Raw genomic sequence first — 23,579 nt, 5'->3', positions numbered from 1 at the left:
GGAACTCATTTCCATGTTGCTTGTTTTGCCACAGAATGGGTGGAATCATAAGCCCGTGCTTTGCGCAGTCAGGCAGAACACTCAGCGGCTTGATTATGCTAACTCTGACCACTTGTCTCCTTTTCTCTGCTATTTTAAAACAAAGGGCTGAATGTTCCACTGTGACTCTCCTAAATCCGCTTTTCCCAAACAAAAAGGATACTCTTTCTCTCTACAGACTATTTTAAAGTCTGAGAATTCAGATTAATTTAGCAGACTTCCGTTGGCTTGTACTGCAAGACAGAAGGATCACATTCTGTTCCATTCATTTTGCTTTGAGTTTTCAGGAGCTATTTACTTTCAGGCAAATGAAGGCTTCAAGTGACTTGTACAGTCACCTGTATAATGCCATTCTTCTGGCATTCTTAAGGTCAGGTCTGTGTTGGCTTTACCAGATGCCTGAATTCTACACTTGGCTCTGTGATCAATTGTTTGTGTGACCTTAGGTTAGTCATTTAACCTCTCTAGGTCTTAATGTCCTTATCGGTGAAATTAGAGAATAGAGGGTCAGGATTCATTCATTCAACACTGACTGTCTACCTATGACAGGTAAGACCCTGTGCCTGGTCCATTATAAGTGCAACACTTTTTGAGGGGATAGAATAAGGAAAACGAAGCTGAATTAGAACAGCTAGCAAGGAACTTACAAAGAAGTGGGGCAGGGGGTGGGAGAGGGGTTCAAAAGAGTAAACCATAACAGGAAAATATATAAATAAATACATACAGAGTATGACTTGTTTATTTTTATATTGTATGATTCTACAGAGTCATAGTGTGATTTTTAGTTTGGGTGAAAAAAGTGTTACCATTTAAATAGAAAATGAGCTGGCACCATACCATTTTGGGGGAGGGAAATGTAGATATGTCATGCACCTATGGAACTAGAAGCATAGAATTTAATGCCCGGAAAGGATTTGGGTGTCATCTTTTGTCTTCAAGGAGACAAATGTTCAGAGTTAGTATAATCAGGCTGCTGCCAACTTTCTCAGTACAGATGAGAAAGCTAAGACTTAATTCCCATTGAGATCAGGAATAAGCAATGGATCACTGCTATTATCATTACTATTTTATACTGTTCTGCATGTCCTTGTTGAAGTACTAAGACACGCAACTGAAATATCAACGAACAAAGTGAGACATGAAACTGAAACCAAAATAAACCTATTAGAAAGGAAAAGCATAGACAATGTGATTACAAACTTAGAAAATCTAAAAGAATAATTCTGTAAAACTCTTAGTAAGATAATTCAGTTAAATGTCTGATTTTGTGACATAATAATTTTTTAATATCTAAAAAAAGCTTTCAATATTAAAAAAAAAAAACACTTTCCTTTAAGCCAATAACAATTTAAAAAATTATCCCATCAATAAAAGGATATAATATCCAGGAACGGATCTAACAAGCTATGGTGTGGACCTATGTGAAAACAAAGCAAAATTAACTAAACGAAAACTCTTTACCAATAGGGATATTTTTCAAAATTGAATTCCTGGAAAGATTTATCCTTCTCCTTGAAGTTGTATTTAAGAATTATAAAATATCAGTTCTTTTCAAAAAATTAATAGTTTAACACAGACTTAATAAAAATCCCAAATAAGTTTTATGAGAAAGCTGATGCATTAATTCTAAAGTTTATTTAGATGAATACCTTGATTCTATTGGAAAGAATAAATGAGAGATTATGGCTAAGAATTTTTGAAAAAGAAGAGAATAAAGCTTCTCTTTTCTCTTCCCAGGTATTGCCAAATTTTATAAAGCTACAATAATGAAAGCAAGACATGCATTAAGTGACATACTAAGGAACAAAATTGAAATCCTAAAACAGATTCTAGTGAGCAAAATAATTTATATGTGACATGGAAGCATCCAACACAATAGTGGAAAGGGTTCATTGTTCAACAAATGGTGATGAAAAAACTTTCTGTTTGTAAAATTTGAAATTAGCTCCTCATATGTGCATCATACTTCAAAAAATTCCAATTGTGATAAAGAATTAAATGTGGGGAAAAAAATCAATAAAGAGCTAGAAGAAAAATATAAATATCTGTATATGTAATCTTGGCAAAGGGAAGGCCTCTCTAACCAAAACTCTCAAAACAGAAACCATGAACTACGGACAAATTTGATCAACTAAAAAGAGAAAACTTCTTCATGCCAAAAATAGTGTAAACAAAATTAAAAGACAAATAATAAATTGGGTAACATATTTGCATAATGTGTATATATACATATAACATATATATAATTCTTATAAATCAATAAGAAATATACTAATATCTGAATAGGAAAAATAAAACAGGAAGATAATACAATTCGATAATTTTGAGAAGAAATATAACTGGCCAATAAAATTTGAAAAAAATTTTCAACTCACTGATAAGAAAAGAAATGCAGTAAACAGTGATGAGATGCTATTTGATTTGGCATATGGTAAAAGATAATTTTCAATAATCTAATGGTAGAAACTTACATTGTTATAACCTTTTTGGAAATCTATTTGGCCTTATGTATGACAAAGATTGAAAAAGTTCATACCCTTGGCCACAGAAATTTCCAGAGTTGGAAAGTTGTAAATCACCACTAGATCGTGAGACAAAGCTCTTTTCTTGGTAGATGAGCAGAGTAATACAACACCCCCCTGTTTTCACTCATTATCTACTATGGTTTGCTTAGTGTTTCATGGAGATGCTACTTTCTACCTCTTTTGGCAAAGTAAAGCCACATCAACCAATGTATTGGAGAGAAAGTCCTCAACAACACATTTCTTTAGATCAGACATCTGACAAACATCTTTAGTAATAGTTTCTCCTAAGATATGGGAGAGATGCCAACTAATATGCTAAGACAAGAAATCTCAACTGGGCCTGTTTCATGTAAATAAAGAACCGGTGGAACATTCCCTAAGGCTTTATGCAAAACCAGCCTATTGTTTCATGGTGTTGCAAGCAAATGACTTAGAAAGGTTTGTGAACAGACTGTTGAGATGGTTCTGAAGGTCACTAGGACCTAGGGACAGCGTATCGAATTTTTGTCTAAACTGAAGACTTTGGCAGACTTTTTACTTTGGCAAAGCTTTGTGTATTCTGAAATTGATGGAGCGTTTCTTTTTTTCCATTTTAATGGATGGAAGTGTGGAAGTAATTCGTCTGGGACACAGTTATTTTATAAACTGGGATCGGAAGATGTATTACTCTCTGAAAGCAACACCCGCTGAAGCTCGGACGACCACCCTCAATGAGGAACTGGGCCAGATCAATTATGTTTTCTCTGACAAAACGGGCACCCTCACTCAAAACATCATGACCTTTAAAAGATGTTCCATTAATGGGAGAATCTATGGTAAGGGAAACAGTTCCTTTTTTTTTTTAATGATATTAACAGTCCTTAAAAAAATAAGCCACCCTATTTTTTTTTTTTTGATTAAAAAACTCAAAACCATCGCTGGCTTTCTTATTAATACAGGCACTATCCTCATCTAACATAATGTCTGGCACATAATAAACCCTCATTGAATATTTGTGGGATGAATATTGAATCATTTGGTTGAAACTTTGGATTTGTTACTATTCACGGGTAGAGGTGGGGGTTACACGTAATACTGTCTGAGGTGCCTTTCCGTGCTCCAACTGTGCGATTCTGCTCTGTGGTACTTAACAGACTCACATCCCAGGGCAGACAAGTTCTTCATAGTCTGACTGATCTCAGTAAAAGCAGCATTTTATACTTCCCATCAGCTCTGGAATCTATATTAGTGCCTGTGTTTGTGAGAATTTACTATTCATTCCTGACAGTTTACGCTGGAGAGGGCTACTTTGAGTGGCCAGACAAGCTGTTTCATCAATATCCAGTTCCTGTCTGTATGCTTTTGTCAGGATCCCTGCTCTGCATTTGGATTTTCAAGCATCCTATCCATATGTGACCCTGTCACTCCGACTTTGGCCAGTTCCGCAGACAGTTCCTTCTGCTGAGACCACGGAAGCTGCAGAAGGCTTCCATCGGGTTCCTCTGGACTCCCAATCTCACTTCACTGGACTCTGAGTGTCCATTTTCTCAATACAGAAATCTCAGGAAGAAAAAGAAATCCAAGAAAGATAAAGAAAACTTCTCTTTGTCTCCTGATGGGAAACTTCACACATTGCCAAATATTTTAAAGCAAAATTTGACCTTGAACAAAACTAAGAAATACAAGAAGTTGATTTTTATACTCTCCTGCCTTTTGGCTCCCTCTTCCAACCCCACCCCTATAACCTATGGTTGCCATGGTTTCCTCACCTCTCCTCTGCCCCGCCCCCTTCTCTGGTAGTGGATAGATGATTTTCAACCCAGATTCCCACAAGCCCCCGGTTACACTGTTTGTTGCTTATATCACTATATAATGACAGGTAAATAAAATAGAACATTTCCTTCAAAAATTTCCTTTTGACATTATTTTCAGAGGCTTTCTAAAATTACTGCCTTAACCGAAAGAGTAATTTAAATGGGAAAATTTTAGTCAGAGTATTGGAGATATTTTGAATTTGGGGGACCTTTTGGTTCTTTTGCCATGGCATGTATTGATAATATCATAATAATAATATCACTTCTAGAAAATTATCAGACATGTGGACCAAGATTTATTTGTAGAGATGGTTGTCACAGGGCTATTTTTGGAGAAGGCCCTTGGTTTTCACAAAGTATGTATCCCAAGATCTTTGCAAATCTCCAAATTTACAAATGCCATGATAGCTTATAATTTCCCTCATAAAATGCAGGAAAGTAACTGAACTATTTAAGTAACCCTTTTGGACCCTTAATTTATATGCTACTATAATTTATAATGCATTTATGATGTCATTAAAATATATTCTTACTAAAGTAGTCACAGAATGTTTCAGAATCATTTTTGCTTGTTTTCATACAAGTTGGTCTTGTTTATACCATAGATCCATGGCTTGGGAAAATTTGACAGTCTACTCCGATTTATCTAAATCTTCTATTTTCTGACTCAGAACTATTATTTTCTTAGACTTCTTTAATTTTTCTTCACTTCCATCACCAGTCCTAAAAATGAGCTTTCTTTTGGGGGACCATTTTACCCAAAGACAGCTTTGTTTGTTTTTACCATTTGTTAGAATTACTGCCGGTGGGGTAATGACTGGAACATAACCACGGTGAGTTTGAGATTTACATTCCAGGGGCTTGGCTAGGTTCATTCACCAGCTCAGAGACTCCTCCCACATGCAGCCCCACAGCATTCCGGATTTAGACCTGTGCCCCAGAAAAACAATGAATAAGTCTTTGTCCAGTGCTTTTTGAGTCATAGAAATGTGTAGTGAAAAGAGAGAGACTTGGGTTCAGAAACCCGCTCTGGCTCTGCTGGAGTCTTGTCACCTCGAGCTCAGTTCCTCACTTCCCTCTTCCATAAAACAGGAAGGAACATCTTCATCTGGCGAGTTTGTTAAAAAAATTAGTGATAATGTAAGTGCCTGACGCAGAATTGATGCAAGGAACTCTTATTATTATTACAAAAAATATAGTCCTGGCACATAGTGTTAAACTTTCAAGTGCCAAGCAAAAACTAGAAAAATCTTAAAGGCCTCCAAATAGGGAAAAGCTAAAATAAATTATGCTATGTGGACTATTATACATCTTTCAAAATTAGATTCATTCACAAAGAAGTTTTAATAGCCAGAGAAATTCTTTTTTAAGTGGTTGAAAAACACCAGGAACCAGAAATTTATGAACAGTATGATGAATATGTGTACACACACACACACAAAATCAACTGGAAGAAAACTCTACAAATATGGGTTATCTCTGGGTGGTGACACTATTAGTAATTTTTATTTTCTACTGTAAACATCCTATATTTTCTGCTATATCTACAATAAGCACATATCGGTTTTATACTAAGAAAAGTATTTTTAACTATCTGGCACATAGGTGGCTATGTTCTCTGCCTGCAGAAGGCACTGATGTTTCAAGTTTACATACTAATTTGACCTTGATATTACACAGATGTATCTGGCCTGAACCAAGATAGACAAAGATGTACTCACCAAGCTCTAGCATTGATGAGAATTGGTGTGCCTAGGATATAATTTTGGATTTCCCAACAGTGGGGATCAAGTGAAAGACAAAAATTTGCCTCTTGTAAACGTTATAGATAATGTAACAACAGAATGATAAAATTTACAGAAAAACATGATTGCAAGCTTTGTATTTTCTTTTAATGCATACTGCATTTTAGTTCTATCTTGGGCAAACGTGAATCTCTATGTTAATTGCCATGTCTAGGGTTACAGTTTGAAAACACTCCTAAAAAGTCCACTTTTGAACTCTTAATGCCGTCTAGTAGTGGTGCTGTAATCAATAAGTGTATTCCTTAAAACTAAATGTCTAAATCTAGTTTCAATTTCATTTATTTTTAATTCTCAGCTTTTATTTTGGCAGGTGAAGTGCATGATGACCTGGGTCAGAAGACAGACATAACTAAGGTGTGGAGGTGATAAAATTTCATTCTTACCTTTAATTTCAAATTGCACATGCCTTTAAAAAATGATGAGTTCCTAGAGGCCTGATTTCTGTTATGACCAGATGAGATACTTAATGCATAACATTAAAAAAAAAAAGGTTCATATGGTTCAAAATTTGTCCTCATCCATGTTCCCCAACCACAGAGTTCCCTCTGTTTTTCACTCTTTTAGAGATATTTATGTATAAGCAATAGAGATATTGCTCCATTTTTTAGGTAGGTGGTAGCATACTATACATACTGTTCTTCAACTTACTTTCTCAACAATGCATCTTGAAGATCTTTCTAAATCAATAAAGAAAAAAAATGTGCTCCCTTATTCTATTTAATGGCTGAATAGTATTTTGTTATATCGATGTTCCATAATTTATTTAAGGAGACACTAAAGGACATTCAGGATATTTCCAATATTTTGCTAGTAAGGAACACAGCAAAAATAACAAAATAAGCAGAAATAAAATAATGCAGTAAAATAAGTGTGTACATATGTTATTTCACATGGATCTTATATTCTCTGACAAGTTCCATTTTTAGAAAAGGAATGGCTAAGTCAAAAGTTATAGGCATTTGTAATTTGATAAATATTGCCAAATTGCCCTCTTTAGAATTTATGCCAATTTACCCAGCCACAAGTGCTGTGGAAGAGTGCTGCTCTGCCCTGCCCTCACCAACACAATGTTTTATCAAAGTTTTTGATCATTGACAAAAACTATGTGAAAATCGCTATATCAATATGGTTCTAATGTTAATTTCTCTTATCATGAGTGAGGTTGAATATGTTTTCATATTTTCACAAGCTTATTGTATTTCCTTTTCTGTATACTTCTAGTTTGTAATTTTTTACCCACTTTTCTATTGGATTATCATCCATCCATGGTTTCTGGGAACAAATGTCACTTGTCACGTTAAATTGTTTTTTCCATGAGCTACTAGATTCTGTTTGTTAATGCTTTCTTTAGATATGTGCACTGGTATTTGTAAAACATTGGTCCTCAATGTTCATTTGAAGAGTGATGTTTGTTTTGCTACCAGTTATATTTGTTTTAGAAAGAGAATACTTTTTCCTTAATACTTTGTGGGACAGTTTATATAACATCAAAATGATCTGTGCCTTAAAGGTTTCATAAAATCATGTGGACTTGGTGCTGTTTGGGGTGGTAGCCCTTTGATAATGTTCTTTCTTTTCTTTTCTATAGTGGTTATCTGTTTAGAATTTCTATCTCTTCTGGAATGGTTTGGAAAATTTTATTTTCCTAGAATGTTATCCAATTCAATAGGATTTTCAGATTTATTTGCAAAGAGTTGAGCAAAGAAATCTCTTATGATTCTTTTAATTTCCTCTTTATCTGTGGCTATTTCCTTTTATCATTTCTTATTTTTTGTTTTTCTTATTCTTTTCCTGTCTTTATTGCATTAGAAAGTTGTCCCTTTCTCCCACAAAAAAGTATAGATTTTGGATTTATTTATATTATTTTTTTGCTTGTGTTTTAATTAGTAAGTTCTGCTTTTATCTTTATTAATGCCTTCTTTCTTCATTCCTTAGATTTCTTTTGTTCTTTTCCTGACTTCATACTTGGATGCTTAGCGTTTATTTTTATTTTTTTATACAAATATTTATGGTTAGTAATTTTCCTTTGAACACTGCTTTAATTTTATCAGATGGATTTTGGTATGTAGTTTATTAAAGTATCTTTATTTTTGTCATATCAATTTACATATCCTCATTAAAACATAAATTTTTAAGGAAGAGTTCTAAAATTTCAAAGTGTTAGGGGCTTCCCCCCCCAACTTTACTGTACTTTTAATAAAAGAATATATTTTTGTTATTTCTACTTTCTGGAATTTACTAAGGGTTTCTTTGTGGCTTAATATGATCAATTGTTGTCCATGTTCCAGAGTCCTTAAAAAGAAAGCATATATAGATTCTGTTTTCAAGGTATAAAATTAGCTAGATGTCATCTAGCTTACTAATTATATTATTTAGGTCTTCTGTTTCATTATTTATCTGTTATTTATATTTATCTGTTTGGATTAAAGAGGTTAATTAAAGTGTTCTGATAATCTCTCTCTCTCTCTAGCTCCTGTATAGCCTGAAATCTTTGTTGGATGAGAGAGAGTATTGATGCTTCTTTGGGGTGCATTGGTTCCATAGTGGTTACATTTTTATTATGAACTCCAGAACTTTTTCATCTTGCGTGATTGAAACTCCGTACTCATTAAACAGCAATTCCTCTTTTCCCTATTCTTCCAGCCCCTTGAAACCACCATTGTATTTTCTGTTTCTATGAGTTTTATGACTTTAGATAGCTCATATAATTGGAATCATGCAGTATTTGTTCTTTCGTGACTGGCTTATTTTACTTAGTGTAGTACCCTTGAGGTTCATTCACGTTGTAGCATAAAGACAGGATTTCCTTCTTTTTTTATTGTTTACTAATATTCCACTATATGTATATACCACATATTCTTTATTCATTCGTCTGTTGATGGATATTTACATTGTTTCTACCTCTTGGATATTGTGAATAATGCTGCACATGTGAGTGCAAACATCTCTTCAAAATCCTGATTTTAATTCTGTCATTATATTATGCAATATCTCCAATGAGATCTGAGAAAGTACTCTGTAATGAAACACATTAATATTTTTGCATCAGAGACTATTAATTCTTACTAAGTAGAATAAAAGAAGTCTATAATTAGTCACATATCATTCCAGGTCAGATTTTGCTGCCAAAATGAATTCAAGTCGGGTCATGTGTTGCCATCGAATAGGTTTTGGAAAAAACTTGCAGTTTTCGGGGCTTCTTTGTATTTTGGAGTTCCAAAAAGCATTTGACGATCTGTACAGGATATTTTTCTTCCCCCTATGCTTTTGGGTTCACTGCTTTGGTGCGTGGCTCTGAAATGAGAAGATAATTTAACAGTAATGAGGAAACAGAAAGCCATTTTAGTGCCAGATATTTGAGGAACATCATACGAGCACTAAAAATACGTAGAGGAAATGTTTTTGAATTTTAAAAGATTCTTATTGGAATGAGGTCTGTAGTTCTTTTGTTGTTCTCCTACAGAAAAAAGAGCCTGTGGATTTCTCAGTCAACCCCCAAGCAGATAGAACACTTGAGTTCTTTGACCAACGTCTGATGGAATCCATTAAACTGGGTGATCCCAAAGTACATGAATTCCTTAGGTTACTTGCGCTCTGCCACACCGTAATGTCGGAGGAAAATAGTGCAGGTAAGTGGAAAGCGTGTCTGAGTGGTGAGCCTTGTTTTTTAAATCAGAACTGATATTTTTATTACAAATGTTTGGAAGGTTTTTCTAATTAAAAGTACAGCATTGAATAAGAGGTTTACCTCTTACTAGCTTTTCTTTGTATTTATTTATATCCTAAATGTTTTCCAAAAAATATGGAGAAACTTAAAGGGAAAGAAAAAGACAAAGACAAAGAAGTAGGAGCAATGGAAAGATGAGGGCCCAAATACGCCAGTTAAAGGGCATGAAATACTTCTTACGATTGAGCACTCTGTTTGACTGTGAGCTTCCTAGTAGCCAGGACAAATAGGGAAATACAGTTGAGTCACTAATCTCTTGTTAGTAACTTGCACATCTAATAGATGCAGATGCCCATCAGGCATATATGCTTAGAATGAATTTTCCCAGTAATGGGGATAGATTTACACTGATAGTAGAATATTATTATTTAGTCACTATTATGAACAAGTTCTCACGCTAGTAAGATGATTGTTTAGAGCTCAGGTTTTGTAGAATAGAACAAAATCAGCTGGGCCGCTTGAACATTAAAGTGATGAGGCAGGTAGCTAATGGTATGGTGAATTGGCTTCTTGCTCCAATCGATTGCAATCTATTCCCTTTACAAGTTTTCTTTCTTTCTGTTACCCACTATTGAGTACAAATTACCACCCAAGTAATTTCAACTCAGAAGTGAAATTTATTCCATGTAGACTATAGACTGTGTATGTGTGTGTGATATATGTGTGTGTATATATATATGTGCATACATACACTTGTGTATATGTTTTCTCTCTGTCTCTATATATATTTATTTTCTTTTTTTTCCTCATTGGGACTACATTCAAACCATAGTTTTGTCTTTGATAATGCTAGACTAACCCATTCCTCTGGTTTTAATTGCTGTCAGGATTCATAATTATATTTATGATTTAAACTGGTCTTTATAATACTAATTCCAATAATAATTTATTATATTTTCATTTGAGGATATCACAATGCCTTTAAGTGAGTTTCTTTTATCTCTGCCTTTGAGTTTATTTCATTTCCAAAATTCTTTTCTTTTAATAGCAATCTGTTTTTATTTTAATGTTATGATATTTTCTTAGATCTCTTCAAGGATATTAATTATAGTTAATTTGAAATTTTCTTTTGTTTCCTCTGTTATGTTTCATTTTATGGAATGGTGCTTTCTGAGGTTTGTGTCTAATTTTCATGTTGTTCTTGAGTGCTGGATAATTTGTGGTTGCCTGTTCTTAGTTGTGTTTGAGAATCCCTGCTTGCCTCTTGGTGAATGTAGATGACTATGGTGGCCTGTCTCCCAAGATTGTGGGAGATGCAGAACACATAGCTCGTCTTCTGGGTGTGGGGGTCCCTCCCTCCTCAGATTCATAGGCTACCTGGGGTTAACTATCTTACTTTTTCAGATCTAGTGCTAGGATTCTGTGCCAGAGCCCCCATTTGAGAGAGAGTTGTACTTGAGGCCTGGCCTGGAAGAGAATATCAGAGTCATAGAGTTCCTTTCCCTCTTTTTCTTTGTCTTAGCCTTGTGGAATCCTGAAGCCACTTCAGGCTCTTCTCAGTTTTGGTCTCCAGCCCCAGCACTCAGATCTTTGTTTCCTTAGGTAGATTATACACTTTATGTGGCAGAGCATTGTCAAGGTTTTATCCTGGGGGCAAATGTCACTGTAGCCTATTTTTCAGAGTCAGCTGGCAGGAGGAGGAGCCCAAATGGTCCCGAGTGCTGAGTGGAATTCTTCAACTAATTTTACTAATGATGCCCAAGACCACTTCTGCACTTCTTATTTGTTCCCTTTGAGTTTGGAAGATTTTTTTTTTTTGTGAGGAAGATCGGCCCTGAGTTAACATCTGCCACTCCTCCTCTTCTTTTTTTTTTTTTTTTTGCTGAGGAAGACTGGCCCTGGGCTAACATCCATGCCCATCTTCCTCTACTTTATATGGGATGCCGCCACAGCATGGCTTGACAAGCAGTGCGTTGGTGTGCTCCTGGGATTCAAACCGGCAAACCCCGGGCTGCCGCAGCGGAGCATGCACACTTAACCGCTTGCGCCACCGGGCCGGCCCTGGAGGATCTTTGGTGTTGCCCTTACCTCTGTATTCATTTTCAATCGCAAATGCTTTGAGCTGTGTTTTTTCCTTTTATTTCTTTTTTTTTCTTTTGTGAGGAAGATCGGCCCTGAGCTAACATCTGCCAATCCTCCTCTTTTTTTTTTTTTTTTTTTTTTGCTGAGGAAGACTGGCCCTGGGCTAACATCCATGCCCATCTTCCTCCACTTTATATGGGACACTGCCACAGCATGGCTTGACAAGTGGTGTGTCGGTGTGTCGGTGTGTGCCCGGGATTCAAACCGGTGAACCCCAGGCCGCTGCAGCAGAGTGCGCACTTAACCGCTTGCGCCACCAGGCTGGCCCCTCCCTTTTATTTCTTTATTGATCAAATCTATTTTTTATCTTGCAGCCATTTCTCAAATTTCTAGTTTACTGGTGATTTTCATTCTTCTTTTCTGGTATCATTTAAAAATTTTTCATATTATGATGTAATTAGATGAATGAAACAGATCTTAAGTGTATTGTTTGATGATTTTTGACAATTATATATACCCATGAAGCCACCACGCTGATCGAGGCATAAATCTTTTCCATCATTCCAGAAAGATTACTCATGTCCCTTTCCAGTCCATACCCCCAACCCCTGCCCAACCAACCACTGCCCTAATTCCTATCATTGAAGATAAGTTTTTCTCGTTCTTGTACTTCATATAAATGGAATCATACAATATATGTTCTTTTGTGTCTGGCTTTTTTCACACAACGTAATGTTTTTGTCATTCATCCATGTTGTTGTATCAATCAATATTTCATTCTTTTTTTATTGCATTCTCTTTTCATTACTGAGTAATATTCCGTTGTGTGAATATGCTACATTTTTTTTCCATTCCTTTGTTCATGCACATTTGGGTTGTTTCCAGCTTTGAGTTGTTATAAGTAAAGCTTCCATAAACATTTTTATTTCCTTAAAAATAATATTTAACAAATTTGTTTTTGGTAAATACTTGGGAATGGAAATTGCCAGATCACAGTGTAGGTATGTTTAACTTTATAAGAAACTGTCCAACTATTTTCCAGAAATGATTGTATCATTTTACATTCTTACCATCAATGTATAAGAGTTCCAGTACCTTCACATTCTTACCAATATTTAATATTACCACTCTTAAATTTTACCCATTCTAGTGGATATTGGCTAATATTTCTTCTGCCATATAAGGGCATTTTGAAGTGAAGAGAGGTAAATGTTATGTATCCTTTCAGCTATTTCTGTCTCTTGCTTTGAGATATTACATTCTAAGTGAAGGATTACATCACTGAGTAAGAGGAAATTACATTTGCTCTCCATTTAAAGCTTTAATTATAGGATAGATAACTTAAGTCCGTGTATGTTAAAGTACATTAAAAAATATAAACTTTTCTTATATAAATGTTAGTTATGGAAACGGACAGAACCTAAATCTAGAAAACAAAATTATCTAATTGTATAATTTGTAGTTGAGGGTGTTGCTTTTATTTTAAGTGTGTACTGTTTGTTTCATGGAGAAATCACTGAGGGAAGTTGATGTTCTCTTTCCCTTTGTCAGGATGAAATTTCAGAAGTAGGAAAGTGGAAAGTACAAGTGCTTCAATAGGGTTTTTTTTTTTCTGTTTTAGTGGTTGGCAATTAAAGAGATAAAAAATATAGAAGTTTTTTTTCTTATTGCCTTATTATATCAGTCTTTTAAAATTTTTTGAAGCTTGCTCTATGGCCTGGTAGTATTCAATTTCCATAAATGTTTTATGTGTGCTTTTGAAATGAATGTGCGTTCTACAGTTATTGGGTACTGAGTTCTAAATATATCCATTAGATAATGTTTGTTAATTGTATTGTTCAATCTTCTACCTCAGTGGATTATTTTGACTACTTGATTTCTCAGTTAATGAGAGTATGTTAAAATCATCAACTATAATATAGGTACATGGTCTATTTCTAGTTGTAGTTCGGTCAGTGTTTGCTTTATGGTCATGTTATTAGTTAGATGCTAGTTTAGACATGTCTTCTTTAAATTAAAACTTCTGTTAGTATATATCGATCCTCTTTATCTCTAGTAATATTTTTGCCTTAAAGTTTATTCTGTCTGATAATAATATAGTTATATATGTTTTCCTTTTGTTAGTATTCACATTGTTTAGCTTTTCTCACTCTTTCCTGCCACTCTATCTTTTTCTTTGTTTTAAATCATCTCTTGTAAATGGCATTTTTTTTTTTTTTTTTTTTTGTGAGGAGATCAGCCCTGTGCTAACATCTGCCAATCCTCCTCTCTCTTTTTTTGCTGAGGAAGACTGGCCCTGGGCTAACATCCATGCCCATCTTCCTCCACTTTATATGGGACGCCGCCACAGCATGGCCCGACAAGCGGTGCATTGGTGCGTGCCTGGGATCCGAACCGGCGAACCCCGGGCCGCTGCAGTGGAGCGCGCAAACTCAACCGCTTGCGCCACCAGGCCGGCCCCTAAATGGCATATTTTTGACATTTAAAAAGAATATCTAGTTTGACAAAACCAAGGTTAAATGGAATATTTAATCCAGTTACCTTTATTGATTATTGATATATTTAGATTTTAGGTGTTTAATATATAATTATTGATAGATTTATTTCTACTATCTTGTTTTATATTTTTTATTTGCCCCATCTTTTGTCTCTTAGTCTCTTATTTTTTTGTCTTATGGATTTAGTTTATTTTTACTTCTGCTTCTTTGAAAATAATATACACTTATTTGTATTCTTTTAGTGGTTAGCCTAGAAATTTTAGCATAATTAACTTATCAAAGCCTAAGCCTTCTTTTGAACAAAATGAAGACCTAGAATTCTTCAATACTAATCAAACTGTCCTGACTTGTATAGTACTCTTGTCATGTATTTTCTTTTTTAATCCCGCAAGATGTTATTTTTATTGTTTTTATACTCAGTGTTTGCTTAGATTTATCCATGTACTTATTAACATGTATGCTCTTTAATGCTTGTACCACATCTGATCTTTAGGTAGCGTATATGCTACCTAAAGCATATTTTTTAGAATTCCCTTTAGGGAGAGCCTACTGAGAGTAAACTCTCAAAAACCTTGTTTGAAAACAATTTTATTTCATCTTTATTCCTGAATGATGTTTTGCTGTGTGTAGAAATTTACAATGACAATTTTCTCTCAGCGCATTGAAGATATTGCCCTGTATTCTGGCTGCTATGTCTGTTACTGTATGTTATCTGTCAGTCTAATTGTGGCTTGAAGGTAATGAGTCTTTTTTCCCTGGCTACTTTTAAGATTTCTTCATCTTTTATGTTCTTAGTACAGGTGAGAATTATTAAAGAATTTATATTGCTTGGGATTCACTGAGATTCCTGAATCTATAAGACGTCGTCTTTTATCGCTTCTGGACTTTCCTCAGCCATATAGTTCTTCAAGTATTGCCTCTGATTCATTTTCCCTCTCATATTAGATCTTCAATGTCAGATATTTTCACTCTACTCTCTATGTCTTTTAACAATTTTCTCATTTTTCCATTTCTTTGTCTTTTTTGGATATATTCTGGAATTTTCTCTATTTTTTTTCCAGTACACTAATTCTCCATTAGTATCTAATTTGCACTTTTTGATTTTTAATTTCTACAAGGTCTTTAATTCTTTTTCAAATCTCCTTAATTTCATGCCTCTTTTATTTCTTGAAATCCATTAAATATTTGTATGTGCTATTTCTGAGAATTCCAATATCTAAAGTTTTTGCAGATTTTATTGTCTTTGTTCTTTCTGTTGGTTCTAATTGTGTCTTATTTATTGTGGTTTTAATGATTTTTCACTGTGAGATGACCGTTTTATTTGGAATTTTATTTCTAGAAATTCCTTGGGTCATGAGATGAAGGCTGATTCCTCCAGAAAAGATTAGCATTTGCCAGTCAGTGCTCTAATGTAGGAACATATTAAACTAAATTTTCAGCTTGATTTTTTTCGAGTCCCAGATATTGTGAATTTAGGATGCAAATATGCATGAGAGTCAGTCTTTGATTATATATTTTTAGCGGAGATTTTTTTTTTCTTTCCATTTATAGATAGGCACTCTTCCTTACAGGCACTCTTAAAGGGGGCACTGATTTCCAATTTACCCTTATTCTGAGAGAGTAGCCTTTTGGGAACCCATTTTTAAGAAGTAGTCTCCTGTTAGACTTCTTACCCTGGGCCATGTCTTCTCTGACCCAAGCCCTGAGAGTCTGGAAACCAATGATCGAGTTCTCCTGGTTCAGAAAATGACCTCAAGACAAAAGCTGGCTACAGTGCATCCTTTAGTCCATTTGTATTCTATTTCTCTCTGAATAATTCTTGCTTTCTTGCCAGTTCATGAATGCATTGAAAAATACTAAAATATTTTATACAGAATCTGTAGTTGTTAGTAGCAGGGGAGGTTAATCCTGGTATCCAGTTCACCAGGTCACCAGAAGTGGAAGTTATTATATCATTTCCTAGGTAAATCAAGTAATTGCTTTAATTTTTTTCCTTTTTTGAATTTCAAAAATTAATTTATGCCTATTGTATCAAGTGAAACCATATAATACAAAGATTTATAAAGACAAAGCTAATAATTTCTTCCCTGAACTCCTCTAATCTCACCCCTACAAGGGTAACCAATGGTAACGTTTGGTGTGCATCATTTCACTCTTTCCATTTGCTCATATATATATGAATATGTGAAGATATGTAGAAGGTTTGTTTGTTTTTAATGAAAATAAATCATAGTACATACATTAATATGCAAATTGTTTTCTTAATTTATCTTGGACATCACTATAAATCAGTAAATATGGATCTAGCTCTGCCTACTTTTTCTAATTTATTTTTATGTAAAAAGATAATATAATTTTCTATAGAAGGGTTTACTTTATACAGATGGACTGTTTTTTAAACTGTATTTTTATGGATTTTTTTGCTTACTTTATTCTTTTTCTCTCCTCTCCCCTCTTACCCCGACTCCAACACATACACAATATCAGGTACCAAGAATTAACATCCTGGTTTCATTCCTTACATTTCAAGGGATTTCTTGTATGTGTTCTCATAAAGTCGTCGTTAGTGGCAGACTGAAGTGGAATTTGGAATATTTTCTCCATCACTCTTGGTTGTGTGATCTTGCCAAAATCACATAAAGTCTTCAGGTATAGGTTTCACCAGTATAAAATGGAACTAATAATTTTAATAATCCTCAAGGCTTGCCATGAGGATTATGTAAGTTAATATACGTTAAGTGTTTTAGTTTGTGAAACTTTCATGGCACACCTCTAGTCACTGAAAATACAAACATATGGTCTCTGACCTAAGAAACTGTCAGCATAGTGGAGAGGCAGACTCAGGAATGGGTATTTTCCTTAAGATGACCAGGGCTATGATGGTGGTATGCATGGTGTCCTGTGATATCCCACAGGACAGGCACCTGGTCCAGCTGGTTTGTGAGTAGAAAAGGTCTGATTTCTAGAGCTGACATGTGAGTTAGCTGTTATAGAATGAGTTGGAGTTGGTATTGGCATTCTATGAATGTTAGTTATTACTACATTTAATTTTACTTAGTATTAATACATTTGTTTCTTTGCCCTTTTTCTTTAATATACTGTTTTGGTTGTTTAATACATTTGTTTCTTTTCCTTTTAGGACAGCTGGTTTACCAAGTTCAGTCACCTGATGAAGGGGCTCTAGTGACTGCTGCAAGAAATTTTGGGTTCATTTTTAAGTCTCGGACCCCAGAGACGATAACCATAGAAGAATTGGGAACACTAGTTACTTACCAATTGCTTGCCTTTTTGGATTTCAACAATATCAGAAAAAGGATGTCTGTCATAGGTATGGTTGGTAACTGAGATTATTTTTGGTCTTTTGATAGTACTGTGGTTATATTGATGCTTCTCAGGGATGGTTTCACTCTTGGTTATACATTGAGAGTTGTGATATTTTTGTAACTTTATGAACTGTCATCCTCAACTCAGCCTCAACACTGTAGTAATAAGTATAACTAACATTTAACAAGGGCTTATTGTGTGTCCAATACTGTTCTAAATGCTCTACATGAATTAACTGATTTAATTGTCACAACAACCCTATAAGGTAAGCACTATTATTTTTATGACCATTTTAAAGATAACAAAACTGAGACGCAGAGAGGTTGTGTAACTTTCCCAAGGTCACAGAGCTTGAAGTGGAATAGCTGGGATTCAAACCTGGGAACTCTGACTGCAAAGCCCATTCGCTTAATCTCTACACAACGCTGGCTCAGGATGAGTTCTTGCATTACTTGGCACATGCTAGTTGCTGTTGATATTGTTGATTTGTGAACATCATCATCAGCCTTCTCATTATTATCCATTTCCTCTGTTTACCTGCATTGCTAGAGATGATCACCTAATATTGTATTTAATAGCACAATTCCTTGCTTTCCTAACTCTGTGCTAACGCTCAGTGCTGCTTCAATGTCCCTCTCATTCTTACTTTGCTCCTTTTTCCAGTCCTTATAACAGATGTTCTAAACCTCTGCCCTTTCCTCAAGTCCTCAGCCCTGTCATGATCTCCTTCACTCTTAGAAGCTAAATTCATCTCCTATTTCTCCAAAAAAAAAATGGAGTCGATGCACATCATTGACTGACTCTTTTCCCCATCTTCCTTCTTCATCTCCAAGCTATAACTACTCATTCTTTTTCCTGCCTTAGAGAAAAATTGCTCTTGTTCCTTTTCAAAGTTGAAGGTTCTGCCTGGTCCCATTCCTTTTCCTTCCTTCCTTGCTCCCTTCTCCCTTGCTCGCGTCTTTGATTTCTTCTTTATCACTGGCTTCTTTCTTCAGCCCATGGCCCTATTATCATCCGGTTTCCTGAAAGATATTGTCCATGTTCTGACCTCCACTGATTTTGCCACCCCGTTTTCTTTTTTCCATCAGGGCTTAATTTCTCAAGGTCAGTTTTTTCTCCTCACCCTTCTTTCTCTTTCAGCCCATTAGGTTTGGTCTTCTGCTTCTACCTCTCAAGGAGGAATGCATTCTCAGAAGTTGCCAGTTGCCTCACAACTGCCCAGTGCAATGGCCTTCCTTATCTATCTATCATCTATCTATCTTTTTAACTTAGCGATATTTGAGACTGTTGACCTTCTCTTACCACTCCTCTTTTGGCCTCTATGACTTCACTGGCTCCTTGTTCTCCTCTTGTCCTGTTGTTTTCTTTCTTAAGCTCCTTTGCTGACCACTCTCCATCCTACTGTTCAGTGCTGGTGTCCTTTTCTCTTATCGCTTCTTGTGCTCTTCTTGGATAATGTTGAGCGCTCCCATGGTGGTAGCTATTGTCTGTGTTCTGTGACCTTCCTCTACAGCTCTTCAGCTTCAGTCTCTCTGAGGTCCACACACATTCTCAGCCTTCTCCTGGCTTCTGTGCCGGGTTGTACTATGGTTACCTCATCTATCTCATGGCTATTGTTCTTTGTATAGTCCTTATTAAAATTGTTAATAATTACCTTTTAATGTATGCCTGTCAGTGCACTGAACACTTTACAGTGAATTATCTTATTAAATTCTTGCAACAGTATGCTACCCCTATTTAGGAGATGAGGAAATCAAAGCTCAAAGATTTTAAGTGACTTGCTCAAAATTGTCACACAACTTGTTACATAGCTGGTAAGATGCAAAGCAAATATTTGAACCCAGGTTTGTCTTTCTCCAAAGTCTAGTCTCTTAACCCCTATTATAGCTCACTTGCTTTTGACACCTCCATCTCCTTTATTTCCCTGGGCTAGTGATTCTCAAACTTTAGCTCCCATCAGAACTACCAGGAGGGCTTATTAAAATACAGGTTGCTGGGCCTCAGCCCCAGAGTTTCTGATTCAGTAGGTCTGGGGCGGGGTCTAAAAATTTGCATATCTAACAAGCTCCCAGATGATGCTTATGTTGATGCTGCTGGTCAAGGGACCACACTTTGGGGACCACTTCCCTAGATTAATAGATTCTCAAATACTACTCATTATTTTCCCCAGAGATGTTTGAGGCATTTCTCAAATCTGTCTCCTTCTCTGCTGCTCTCTTTATTCAGACCTCAACATCTCTTATCTTGTCTACAGGATCCTCAGAGGTCACCCTGTTTCTAAGTCTTTCCTCCTCAAGGCAACAGAGTAATCTTTCTTAAAATAGCCTAAAAAATCCTTTTTGTTGTAAAAACCTTCTGTACTCTTCTCTTAATTCCAGTACCACCGACTTAGTTAAGGCTCTTGTCAACTGCTTGCTTATATTATTGTAATATCTTCAAAACTGTTCCCCCTTAAAATAATCCTCTATGCTGACACTGGGGTATTCTTTCTAAAACACTGGCCTGATTTTGCTATCACCTATTTAAAAAACAGAGTTTTTTTTTCTCAGCAGGTAAAAACCAAACATCATCTGAAGATGTTTATTTTTATGTTTTTGACAACACGCTAGCTTTCTGGAACTTAAAGGATAAAGTCCTGAGCATGACATTCAAGATTATTTGCAATCTGACCTCAATCTTCTTTTCTTCCACTTCCCAAAACTTTGTGCTCACTAGACCTCACCGTTCCCGGCATGCGATGTGCACTTTTACACCCTTTGCATGTACTATTTACTCTATCTAGAACACTCCTTTTGCCCACTTCTCTTCTTGGAAAACTCCCACTCATCTGGTAATGTTCAATTCAAATATCACCCATTCTCTCAATTCTTTTCCTACTATCTGATAACCACGTTCTCCTTTGTTCCCCAGAGCACCCTGTTTATAACGCCAGTGTGATACCAGTCCTGTGATGCTCATGACTTTCCCATTTGTTAGAGTGCATGCTACCTGAAGGCAGGTGCTATGCCTTAGTTTTCTTAAACTGCTCAGGGCCAAGCACAGATCTTAGCACATAGTAGGTTTTCTATAAATGTTTGTTAAGTAAAATTTAACCCAGTAGTTTGATTATATGAGTATCATAATCATCGTATTAAATCAATTTCTACTGTGAAAACGTGTATGTACATAATGGTAGGTTTATGGTCTCTGACTACTGGAAACTAGTCCTAGGAGATTGCTCTCAGCAGGTAAAAACCAAACATCATCTGAGGATGTTTATTTTTATTTTTTTGACAACACACTGTAAGCAGTCATCATCAGCGTTGCTGATGAGCACATGTGCTGCTCTAGCTGTTGGCCTAATGTTGTATCAGCGGGAGCTACCTTCTATTTACAGCTCCAGGGGAGGTATTATTCATGTTGAGTTGGCCCAGAACTGACTTCTCTTTGCTCTGAGGGTGTTGGCAAGAACCTAAGATTGCTACACAGGGAAAATTTTGGCTTTTCCCCAGCATCAGTCACCATTACAGGCTGTGGAGAAATCGCAGCTTAACCACAAACATCAGATGTTTGCCTTAATGGATCCCATATGAAGAAAGGTTAATGTTCCACCACAGAAGGCATGGAAGCTAGTGGGCTTTATTTTGGTTCTGTTTGGTTTTTAATCAGGAGGAATTCAAAAGAGGGATTCCACTAGGGTAGAAAAGTCTCTTTTTGATAACAAGGCAAAAAAACAATGCTAGTCTCATGACTGTCACATGGCTTGGCCTATGGGGACAACACCCTGATGTGAAGGTTCAGACATTTGCCTCTCCTGCTGCTGCTTCTGCCTCTCCCTTGCCTCCTCCTCCTTTCATTTTTTTTGGCTATCATTCATTAAATCATAAATATAGTTCAATATCAGTTGTACTTTCATTCTGGGGCAAGAGCCTTGATTTAATTTAGAGGTATCTAAATAAAAATAGATTTCTATAAAGAATTTTGTCAGAGGGTATAGAATCTACTATACTGATAAACATATAAATCTCATATAGTTTTGGAAAGACCAATTCTACTAATTACGTTAATAAAAATACAGAGATAAAATTCAAAGATAGTTATTAATAGAGGCAAGTGGCAGATAATCATTAAAGAAGAATAAATTACTGGGGCTGGCCCAGTGGCATAGCGGTTAAGTTCGCGTGCTCCGCTTTGGCGGCCTGGGGTGCGCAGGTTCAGATCCCGGGCGTGGACATACATACCGCTTATCAAGCCATGCTGTGGTGGCGTCCCATATAAAGTCGAGGAACATGGGCATGGACGTTAGCCCAGGGCCAATCTTCCTCAGTAAAAAGAGGAGGATTGGCAACAGATATTAGCTCAGGGCTAGTCTTCCTCACAAAACAAAAAAAAAAAAGAGAGAGAGAATAAATTACAATAGCTCCTTGAAAGGCCCTTATGTGATCTTTAGGTAAGGGTTGCTCAACTCTAAACTTTTTAGATTACCAAAGTACAAATCACACCGCCATATGACAGGCATTTCTCTGCGTGGGTGTGTGAACAGCCACCCAACTGAGATATGGCAAAGTAGAATTATTCATCACCCTTCCCAGTGTTGCTGTTGCGTTTACTCTTACAGTATAAACCTGAAACCATTTCTGACTTCTTTCTTTCCTTTATGTCACAAAAGCATAGCTGCCACATTCAATGAATTTTGCATAATTATAATTCAACTCAATTAAGCAAATATTTATTAAGTGCCTACCATGTTCCAGGGACTTGAAGCTAAAGGGGAATGTGGAATTGAAAAATGTTCTGTGTGGTTGCATCCAGGAGAAGATGGTGAAGCAGGGTAGGAAATAGGCTGGAAAGGGGCGAATCTTGATGATCCCTGTTTACACCATGTTAAGGAGTCTGAACTTGATCTAAGGGCAGAGGGAAGTTATTGCAGGATTCTAAGCAGTAGTGTGAAGATGACTCTAGCTGGATTACAGAAGAGTTAGGAGGAAAGCAGGACTGGAATGAGTAAAACCATTTAGGTTAATGTGATAAACTAGGCAAGAAAGAAGGTGGCAGAGAGAAACTCATGGCTTTGATTGGATGAACGGGTGGTGGAGAGGGAGGAGCTTTGAGTGATGGCCTGATATCTGATTTGGGAGACTGAGTGGATAGTGAAGCTGGTTATTGAGACTGGGGTCATAGGAGGGGTAGCTAGTTATTGGGGGAAGATAATGTGTCCAGTTTGAGTTTGATGTGCCTGGGTGCATCCAAAAGGAGATATCCAGTTGGTAGTTGGATATACAGCTCAGAAGGGAGTGCTGGAGATGGATTTGGGCAGGAGATATACATTTGAGAGCAATAATCCTGTTGATGGAACCTGAAGCCATAGAAAAAAATGTGACTTCCCATGGAGAGTATGAAGGATGGGAGGAGAAGTAGATCCTGGGTAAATCTCTGAAGAACACCAATATTCAAAGGACAGGCAATGGGGGAAGATTCTATAACCAAAAATCTATGACCTCTGTCCAGACTCTGCCCACATGTTATCTTGACCATTTCAAACTGTTATATTCTTTTAAATTCATTTTAAAAGGCTAACTTCTGAAATGACTGAGATTTTATCAGCCTTGAGATTTCCTAGCAGAAGTGACTAGAAGCCTTGAATGAAAAGAGATATAAAACTTGCTGAGCTAACTAAAATTTTAGTGAGTAAAATTAAGCAGGATTCCATGAAATTGGATTTGCACAAACTCAAGTTTAAAGGGCTAATGCTGGGTTAAGAGAAGGCGTCAGATATGGAAAATCTTTATTGTTTAAAAAAATTATAGAGCTAGAAAGGATCTTTGAAGTTAGATTGTTTAGGGCCGGCCCCGTGGCTTAGCGGTTAA

At 36.1% G+C, this 23,579-nt stretch overlaps 1 protein-coding gene across 1 annotated transcript in view; it reads left to right on the top strand.

Annotated features, from left to right (window-relative positions):
* Window positions 1–23,579, top strand: part of ATP8B4 (ATPase phospholipid transporting 8B4 (putative)) — a 162,180-nt gene that overhangs the window by 73,494 nt on the left and 65,107 nt on the right. Inside the window, exons 7-10 of the mRNA XM_058540543.1 lie at window positions 3,171–3,379; window positions 6,473–6,516; window positions 9,626–9,791; window positions 17,549–17,737. Of these exons, the coding sequence (XP_058396526.1) occupies window positions 3,171–3,379; window positions 6,473–6,516; window positions 9,626–9,791; window positions 17,549–17,737 (608 nt within the window). The remainder of the gene's footprint in view (window positions 1–3,170; window positions 3,380–6,472; window positions 6,517–9,625; window positions 9,792–17,548; window positions 17,738–23,579) is intronic.

The sequence above is a fragment of the Diceros bicornis genome, chromosome 5 (genome assembly GCF_020826845.1).
Source record: "Diceros bicornis minor isolate mBicDic1 chromosome 5, mDicBic1.mat.cur, whole genome shotgun sequence".
Classification (NCBI taxonomy): Eukaryota; Metazoa; Chordata; class Mammalia; order Perissodactyla; family Rhinocerotidae; genus Diceros; species Diceros bicornis.
This window is presented reverse-complemented; position numbering and strand designations above follow the sequence as displayed.